At 39.6% G+C, this 9,990-nt stretch overlaps 1 protein-coding gene across 1 annotated transcript; it reads left to right on the top strand.

The window, feature by feature from the left end:
- The first annotated feature begins 1,141 nt into the window (after positions 1 to 1,141).
- LOC136679488 (uncharacterized) lies at positions 1,142 to 6,451 on the top strand. The gene is made up of 8 exons (XM_066658025.1): positions 1,142 to 1,172; positions 2,318 to 2,510; positions 2,627 to 2,807; positions 2,959 to 3,169; positions 4,242 to 4,402; positions 5,369 to 5,571; positions 6,176 to 6,254; positions 6,326 to 6,451. The coding sequence occupies exons 1-8, from the start codon at positions 1,154 to 1,156 to the stop codon at positions 6,374 to 6,376; spliced, it is 1,098 nt and encodes a 365-aa protein (XP_066514122.1). The 5' UTR covers positions 1,142 to 1,153; the 3' UTR covers positions 6,377 to 6,451.
- Positions 6,452 to 9,990: the final 3,539 nt, after the last annotated feature.

Genomic DNA, 9,990 nt, shown 5'->3' with positions numbered 1-9,990 from the left:
TGGGTTTTAGGGGGGTCGGCTAATGTAAGACGTACCCCGAAAGTAAGACATAGTAAACTGTACGTTGGAAAAATATAAGCCATAGTACCGGTACCTTTTGCTGCATTAACTGCGGGATGCGGACGGTTAGAGCGGAATGAGCGGAGGGATGTGGAGGCCGCGGGAGCAGCAGTAATGTTGTCCGTGGTCCAACACGCAGCCTCAGTGCCCTCACGTGCAGCCGCTGGTGGCCGCTCTGATCATGGAATAAATCTGTTTTATCTTCCAGTATAACATATTCAAACTGTTCGTTCTTACCGTTTTTCATTGTTTTACATGTTATACATGGAAATACCGTCATGATACGGTTGTAACAAGACATTCTTGGCACTTGCTTATATAAAACTGTTTTATGGTGAATACCATACTGTTCGGGTTGTTAATAAATGTTAATTTTATGGTTAAAACAAAAATCGACATTTTTTACCAATATAAGACATACCCCGGAAAGTAAGACATAGTGGGACTTTTGGGGGTAAAAAGAATGTATGACACTGTCTTACTTTCGGGGAAACACGGTAGACCATAGGTTCAGGACAACAGTGTAAAAAGAACAGAACGAAAAACTTTTCCTGCTAATGTTTTCTAATGTGTTTTTATGATATTTTATATCTTAGTGTAAAATTTATGCTGGCACACATGAACATATTTATACAGTTCAAAGTTTAAAAAATGTAAAGCTTGTTACAGACATCAACATAATTTACTCTTTAATCTATTTACGTATTGCAAAAATACACGGACAGCTTTGCTTAATTTACTTGTAATATTTTAGTTCCCAGAAATCTCTGAAGGCCTAAAAAGTCCTTAGGGTTCCCCACTGGCTGCCTGTTTCTCTGCCTTGTATAATTTTACATTATAAGTACTTTACATTGGAACATATCTTACTTCAGAATGAATTTCACAAGAACGCTAACTAAAACATTTTGGCTGATACTTCTGAAGGTAAAAAGTATTCTATTAAACTATTCCTTCAATTTCACAATGTCTGAATCTAAGGGGTCATTTAATGTTGCTTCGTTTTGTCTTTCAGCTTAAACAGATGAAAGATGAGAATAAGAAAATCATTGAGAATTACACAGCAGAAAGAACCCTGAGGAAGAAGTACTACAACATGGTGGAAGATATGAAAGGTATATTCTCTTATTGACATATATTACATAATAAAATACTGGAGATGAACACAGTTGTTGTCACAGCAACAACAGTCAGACAAAACAATAACTAAAATTGCCTTATCTTTATCCTCAAATGGCAGCGTTACACAGAATTTCCAAACTTTCCCAGACATTCTTTCTGCTTTTTAATTATGTGTGATTAAGTCCAAAAGAAATACAGGCCAGTGCCAGAACAAGCAGGAAAAAACTGAATAACTCTCACTAATAAAAGCAAAAAAATCTACATGCTCTTGAGAGGGTATGGTACGTTCTGCTTGCTGTGAATTTAAATACATATGCTTTGTCCTAACATCTGTGGACACTCCTTTTAATCTGCATATTTTCCTATTTCAATGTCCCCATTGCTGAACAGCGGAACGAAGGAGCTCCTTCCAGTACTTTTTGGATGAGATGGAGTGGCACAACTAATCTTCTGAAATCAGTATCTGACCTTAGTGTTACTTTTATAGCTGAATGTCATCAAATCTTACAGCAATGTCCTGAAAGCTCCGGTTTCCTGCCACAGTCCAAAAAACACATGTTGATAGGTGGATTGGTGACTCAAAAGTGTCCCTAGGTATGAGTATGTGAGTGAATGTGTGTGTGTGTTGCCCTGTGAAGGACTGGCGCCCCCTCCAGGGTGTGTTCCTGCCTTGCGTCCAATGATTCCAGGTAGGCTCTGGACCCACCGTGACCCAGAACTGAGTAAGTGGTTACAGACAATGAATGAATGAATGAATGTTCTGATATCTAGTGCAAAGCCTTCTCTGAAGAGCAACTGTCACATTAATAAAGTGGAGAAAGCCATCCTTCAGTTTATTAATTTCAGACCAAATGTGGGATTAGCTGTTGTCACAAACTTCGACAATATACTGTAATACCTATGAATTCAAGAGGCGGATCCTCTGTGACAGGTCTCTAAATGTTCATGCATTCATACAGTGGTGCTGGTACAAGTGTATCAATATTTCTTTATATTTTGTAGAGACAATATCAAGGTAAGAGCACCTGTGTGACCAGAAACTGACCAGGGCTAGAGAATGGGCTTCAGTTTGTAACTGTACGTCAGTGTAATGTTTCTTATATAATGGTCAGTGATTTTATGCATGTTCTCTGGACAGGAAAAATCAGAGTGTTCTGTCGTATAAGGCCTCAGACACGGGCAGAGCTGGCAAAGGGTGGACACACCATCGTAAGTTGTTTGGATGACTACACTGTGATTTTAGCCACTCCTCGTGGGCCTCGGGAGTTTCAGTTTGACAGGATCTTCACTGCAGAGAGTACGCAAGACGAGGTGTTTCAGGAGTCCAGCAGGTAGGGGAAGAAATGGTCACTGTCCAAAGAAAACATGCGTCTCCATGTGCTCATTTTCTGTTTCATATATATATATAATTTGAGGAAATTGTGATTGATTGTGTACCCCCGCAAAGGCTCATCCAATCAGCGATTGATGGCTTCAATGTGTGCATCTTTGCATATGGTCAGACGGGCTCTGGGAAAACCTTCACCATGGTGGGGGACAGAGAGCATAAAATCCCAGGAATCATCCCCAGAACCTTCACTAAAGTCTTTGAAATCATCCAGGAGAATGAGAATAAATTTGAGTTCAAGGTAAGCTTGGCTTTAAATTTGAACAATCGAATATCTGTGTCTTAAAGTAGTTGAACTCTAATCTATAAAGTGTATAAAGGTTTGGACATTTCTTTTGAGTTGCACTGTAATGCATGAACGGACTTTACCTCCTTTCCCCTCCCATCCTCAGGTTTCAGCGTCCATGCTGGAGCTGTATAATGATCGGCTACAGGACCTCTTTGTGAGCCCAGCCGAGGCGCTGGCCAAGCGGATCGAAATTAAGAAGGACAAAAAGGGGCTTGTGTTTGCCCAGGGAGCAGAGACAAAGGAGGCTGCCAGTGCAGGAGAGCTCTTCGCTCTGTTTGAACAGGGCTGCGCTAACCGACGTATAGCTGCTACCAGTATGTCAATAATGTCTAATGATGCTAATTTAGAAAGAAATGCTCTCTATATCATTATTTGTTATATATCATTCTGACTATACTAAATACATTTTATTTTCTTAAAAGGCACATATACACTTTTTCCACAAGTTAACAGAGATCTCCGGAGTCTTATTGAAATGACTGTGACAAGCTTTGGTTGAAATAACACAAGGATCGGACAATAGAGCATTGTTCTCTCCCTGTCTGAACAGCCCTGTTCAGGAGGACCGATTTCAGCTCCTGTTCCTTTAAATGACAATGAGCCACAGCTCAGTTCAACACGAAAGCCCATGAGTGAGGAGCGATGAGCAGAAGCTCTGGTTTTATCCGTTTAGTGTTTTTGCAATATTTAATCAGTACTCTTATTTCTCTGTGCTCATTGCGTTTGTAAACACTGTTTACAAAGTTAAGATTGAATAGACTCAGACAGAGAGGTGGGACAATTCTGAAGTCTCTGCACTCTATTTAAGAAGCGGTTCACTGTATCCCAGATTTTCAGACTTGGGCTGCTCACAAAACAAATACTGGGTTGTTTTCTAAAAACTTTAAAAAATTAAACCATTTGAAAGAGGAAAATGAAAACAGTCCAGTACTACCAATATTTGCACTGCCATAGTTTCAAATTCACCCATCCATTATCTGTAACCGCTTATCCAATTTAGGGTCACGGTGGGTCCAGAGCCTACCTGGAATCACTGGGCGCAAGGCGGGAATACACACCCTGGAGGGGACGCCAGTCCTTCACAGGGCAACACAGACACACACGGACACTTTCAAGTCACCAATCCACCTGCAACGTGTGTTTTTTTTGGACTGTGGGAGGAAACCGGAGCACCCGGAGGAAACCCACGCGGACACGGGGAGAACACACCAACTCCTCACAGACAGTCACCCGGAGCGGGAATCGAACCCACAACCTCCAGGCCCCTGGAGCTGTGTGACTGCGACACCTACCTGCTGCACCACCGTGCCGCCCGAGTTTCAAATTCAGTTTTCACTTATAAAATCTTATCAAAAGTCACTTTGCAGTGTTTCTTTTCTCTGATAGAGATGAATGTGGAGAGTTCTCGGTCTCACCTGATCTTTAGCATCATGCTGGAGAGCCACAATCTGACCAATGGTAGTGTGAGTTTTGGAAAGCTCAACCTCGTGGACCTTGCTGGCAGCGAGAGAGCAGCAAAGACTGGGGCTAGAGATGACCAGCTCAAGGTTCATTCACACCACACAAACTTTAATGGTTGATTTAATGACTTTAAATATTAATTGTCAGTCATTTTTACCACCTAGATGTAGCAAACTAAATGAATGTATTTAATTAAGGTTTTGTTGCTTCTTTTTTTCTATAAAGTTTATCTCACATGGGATAATGGATCAAATTGCTTTTGTAGTCCCTGAATGAATTAGTTCATGCTCCATAGAGTGGGTCACCCACATGTAATGCAAGTTTAATTTTAAAGGGGAGATCAGAGACAAAAACCAGAGAACGTGCCAGCTCAAAAACTGAGAAATCATCCATACATCAGATCCGAAGGGCAAAACCAAAACAAAGTCACGAAATACAAAATCCAAGTCATAAGCCAAGAAAACAGATAATCAATGCTCAGTATGCTCAGAACCACTGTGCCAATACTTCACAATTAATAGAAAGGTGAAAACACACCCAGATTCAGTTGACCACCGCCTGAGTCTCAGACTGGATGCAACACACAGATTTGGTGGCAAGTGACTCCCAGAGGAACTCTGAGGATTGGAGTCCAGAGTCTCACCAGCCATAGATGGTTATGCTTATGTTGGTGGTTATGATTAAAAACGTAAGGCTTACAACAAAATCTCTGATACATCCAGTCTACTAGTTGTCAATACAAAGACAATTTCCTAATGTGAAGAATTTCCCATTTGAGAAAATGGCTGATTACTTTTTTAAGGTCCTAAGATTATTAAAGTAAAAAGCATTGATTACCGCCGCAGGTCTTGGATTATCTCTACATATTTTACAGTTTTGTTATTTTGATGATTAGTTAGGTCTAAATAGTTGGAGTTAAAAAAAAGGATATGTGTAGGACAGGGCACTGTAGTACTAGAGATATAAACAACAATTTTAAGTTGGAAAGACACATGGAGAAAAAAAAATCATGTTATGAATTTAGATAGAAACTATCTATGTTTTATCTCCAGGAAGCAAACTCGATCAATAAGTCTCTGAGTGCTTTGGGTGATGTGATTTCGGCTCTGGCAACGGAGCAGTCCCATGTGCCCTACCGTAACAACAAGCTGACCCAGCTCATGCAGGACTCACTGGGAGGCAATGCCAAAACCCTCATGTTCCTCAACATCTCCCCTTCTGATTGCAACCTGGATGAGACCCTTACTTCGCTAATGTAAGGCACATAAACACTGTTTTAGAAAATTAAGTTATTATAGGTGGCTTTGAGTGGGGCAGTGGTCTAAGGGTTGTTCCTATCCTCAGAATATAGCCATTTTGGTATTCAGAAATGCCTCCTTCCTTCATAGCCAATGTGTGCATCTCTTAGGGGACATAACAGCTCCTCCAAGTGTAAGGTGTCCTGTGATGTTGTGTTAGCAGTTTGAAAACAAGGACTTTTTCAGGAACCCTTCCAGGCTGGTGGCATTGTGTATGTGGGGGGCCTTAGGAAGTGGCAGTAACTAAAATTGGGAAAAGATTCTTAAATAAATCAATTAAAAAGTGGGTTAGATGGGTTATAAATTTAATAAATTAAGGTACCACATTTGGTCCCTAGCCACCAAGCTTTTCTATGTCAATAATGCCCAATCTTAGCTGCAGTGTTTATAGCAGTAGCGCTAAACAGGGTCAATGCTCACTCCAAGGAAAATGATTTCTACATTGTTGAAGGGGGCACATAAAAGAAGCTAAAAATGAATAACTAATATCCATTAAAAAGAAGTTAATTTAACTAAAACTACTGCCCACAACAGAGAAAATTATTGTTGCTATGTTTCCAGATATGCATCCCGAGTGAAGGCCATTACCAACCATGCCCAAAAGAACACAGAGAGCAAAGAAATCGCTCATCTCAAAGAGGTCTGAACTTACATTTCAGAAGCATCACTTGACTCAATACTGTAAAAAACTAATCCTCACTCTTTTTCCAGATCATCTTGAAACTGAAGTCAGGACAATCTGTCGAGGAGGTAGACGTCTGAACTATGTACGCGGACACTCAAATACACCTTGGTCTCCATCTCCATTCTTTCCTTTAAACAAACACTGACCACGTTATTTAAAATACCAACCTTGTACTACCACTCACTGGCCTCTTCAGTAGAAATCCATACCTCGTGTGTCCACTCTTAAGGTATTTACTTACAGACAGTGGCCTGTCTGTTGCTGAACCCTCTTTACTCCATTCAGTATTGGTCAGATAATTTAGGGAATGTGTCATTCCCACCATAGTAGTGGCACTGATAATTGTAGTCTTTGGTGCAAAGAGTGGCTCTGTGGTCAGAAACTGTCCACTAATATAGAGCTAGATACCACAAACTTTAAATCAACAGATGGGCTTCAGTCTGTATCTGAACTTCAGTAAAAAGCTGCTGCAAGGGAAGGTTCTCTAATAAAGTGACAAGTGGGTGGATTTAGTTGTGTATCTGTATATTTTCAAGGGATGTGCTTTTGATCATTCATTGTCTGTAACTGCTTGTCCAGTTCAGGGTCATGGTCAGTCCAAAGCTTACCAGGAGTCACTGGGAACACACCCTGGAGGACGCGCCAGTCCTTCACAGGGCGACACACACTCACACCTATGGAAACTTTTGAGTCGACAATCCACCTACCAACATGTGTTTTTGCACTGTGGGAGGAAACCCACACGGACACGGGTAGAACACACCAGCGGGAATCGAACCCACACCCTCCAGGTCCCTGGAGCTGTGTGACTGCGACACTACCTGCTGCATCACTGTGCTGCCCATGCTTTAAATAATTTTAATTTAAATGCTAATTTACCTTTACTTAACAAAGTACAGAGTGTTACATTTACCCATACGCCTTACCGAGTTACCAGGTTTTAAACTCATTGTATTATTAACCTACATGTCATTAAGATTCACACCTTGTCCAGTAACATCTGGGAGAGTGAAAACTATCACATGCTTCTTCCAAGACATGAAGGCAGCTGCTACATGCTTTTAAACCTCTGCTGATACAACCCTGCTGGACATGAACACTCTTGAAGGAAAATGCTATATACTCAAATATTGTTTCTGATTAATAAATATGGCTACTTTGCTCACATTGCTAACACAATTCTATTATGTATTATATGTTATGAACAGATTCCAGGTAGGCTCTGGACCCACTGCGACCCTGAACTGGATAAGCGGTTACAGATAATGAATGAATGAATGAATATTATGAACAAAACTTGGTGCTTCTTTTTTCATTTCTGCATTAATTAGTCCTGCCCTCCATATTTTCTGTATACATAATAAAAACACATGTAAGCAAAGGCATTGATATGTAGCACCAAAGCTTATCCAGAGCTTCCAATGACAAAGGTATGTATTTTAGGCTTTCCTGATTTTGAAACACCAGAAACACCCCTGTAACCATAGCATAGTTTTCCTTAGAATATGCACTCATATGAACAAGATCGGCTTGGAATTGAGTCAATACCGTATAACCCTGTTTCATTTGTAATTATGTCGTATGGGTTTGTGGAGTGTGTACACATCTGCGCTTGCTCACCAATCTGAAACCTGCTGATCAGACAAACGCATTCCTGCGTTTCCTAAAAAGCCCCTCTTCAAATTATTTATTTATTTCACTGCCTAATGAGCCAGAATTAGATGATGTGTAAAACTTTTCATATGATTTGAAGTGTGGATAGATTACATTGATTTTTTTATTTTATTTTATTGACTTTTATTCAAAAATCACAATGCATCAATGAAACCTAGAAATTTCACACTCAGCTAAATTTCTGTCAACTAGATATTCAGTGTGTTTCAATCACTTAACAAAATCATGTGACATTGGTTTGATAATATTACATTTTGTAAACGTTTAGCATTAACAACATGCACACAAAATAAAATCATCCAGAGTATCGTCAGTCTGTGGTGGACAAAGTACACAAACCATGTACATGAGGACAAATACAGATACTCGGGGGTAAAATTACTTAGAAGTCCTCATTTTAGATCTCAACTCGAGTAAAAGTACAAAAGTATTTGCCTTCAGATGTATTTAAGTAGTGAAAGTAAAAGTACCGTGACCTATTATGGGTCTCAAGTCCTACTGTAATTTTTGTAACAAGACTTGCTTAACACATTGTAGGTAAAAAGGCTCATGTCACTCTAGGTTCCCCAGTCCTTTAATAGAATGGTAATTTCTGCTGTGTTCATCAGTATCAGACTAATGTCAAAGATTAAATGCAATGACTGAAGTTATATCAACTATTACATACATCCAAGGTGCTGCCCCTCCAAACCAAGAGGTTGCTGTCTCCTGGGAATTAAGTCCAATGTATGCTTCTGTGCTGAACCTATGGTGTAGGCAGTTCGACCGTATGTGCACCTCTTCAGAAATGTAACTTGTTACACTTACGCAGACAACAATGATTGGTCTGCAGTCGGATGAACATGGTTCAAAAGTCCAGAAATGTTAACTACCCTACATTACACTGCTGGATCTCTACAGTTAGAGAGACAACGAGTGAAGAGAGGCTCTCCATAATCACTGTCCCTGCTGGGAAAAATATAATTGCAATAATTTGGATTGAAACCAGATGGTTTTGCTTTCTAATGGCATCGTTTTCACCACCATGAGAGCCACTGCCATATCAGGACATGTGTAAAACATCAAATGTATATGGGACCTTCTGAATAAACAAGCTTATGTCAGATGTATGCAGATCTGGTGCTAGTTTAAACTGGCCATTGTTCTAAATTTACTAAACAAATTGATTTACAATTGAAAAATAATTAACCACAATTTATATGCTGGCCACATTTATTTTATAAAATAATTGATATCAATATTTTAATCATTTAATGTGAGATGGGGGACAACATCCTAGAATTTAACTTTACTACACGTCTATGTAATTAAAAATGAAATGTTTAAATATTATTTTACATTTACACGTTGAAAGCTTTAAGTCCACAAGATGACGTCGTCTGTCTAAAAACTAAAGTCACAGCTACATTTTCATCAATCAATATTACGAACAGCTGCAGCCAACTTGAAAAATATAAACTTATATTTTTATAATGTCCAGGTGAATAATTAAAAGTAAATAGGCTATTTCAAGTGAATGAGACCCTATTTTAATTTCCATTTTATTTTGTGTACATTTCTAATGCAAGAAGCAGACACCTTTTCTTGTAAAATAAGTGATTTGTCCTTGTTTGCTGCAACAGCCTCTACACTTCTGGGCACGTTTTACAACAGATAAAACACTGCTGTGAGAATTCTGAACACATTTCTTCTCCTCAATCCGTAAACTTTTTTTTTCTCTGTAAACTATTTACTTTGTCCTGTGTTCCATAACTGAGTAAGCCTGCTTTTTCTACCGTCCTGACTGATGGACAACACCTGCTTTTATTGCTTATGCTTCGATGAGGAGTGTCCACTGACACTGTTGCTACTCTGACTTGACACAGGCAGAGAATGACAACATTTTGCCTCCACACATTGGCACACAGGCATGGTTTTTCTGTATGCTGAGGGACAAATACTAATATATTGCCAGCTCCATGTCTTGAACATTAATTGGATGCCTTTTTTTGTTTGGAGTGCACCCCATTACTGTTCA

The sequence above is a fragment of the Hoplias malabaricus genome, chromosome Y, assembly GCF_029633855.1.
Source record: "Hoplias malabaricus isolate fHopMal1 chromosome Y, fHopMal1.hap1, whole genome shotgun sequence".
NCBI classification, from domain to species: domain Eukaryota; kingdom Metazoa; phylum Chordata; class Actinopteri; order Characiformes; family Erythrinidae; genus Hoplias; species Hoplias malabaricus.
The sequence above is the reverse complement of the archived record's forward strand: the minus strand, read 5'-3'. Positions and strand labels throughout refer to the sequence as shown.

Coding starts and splice junctions, on each gene's coding strand:
- LOC136679488 (XM_066658025.1), top strand. Junction 3,170..4,241: donor CCGACGTATAGCTGCTACCA/GTATGTCAATAA, acceptor TTTCTCTGATAG/AGATGAATGTGGAGAGTTCT. Junction 6,255..6,325: donor AAATCGCTCATCTCAAAGAG/GTCTGAACTTAC, acceptor CTCTTTTTCCAG/ATCATCTTGAAACTGAAGTC.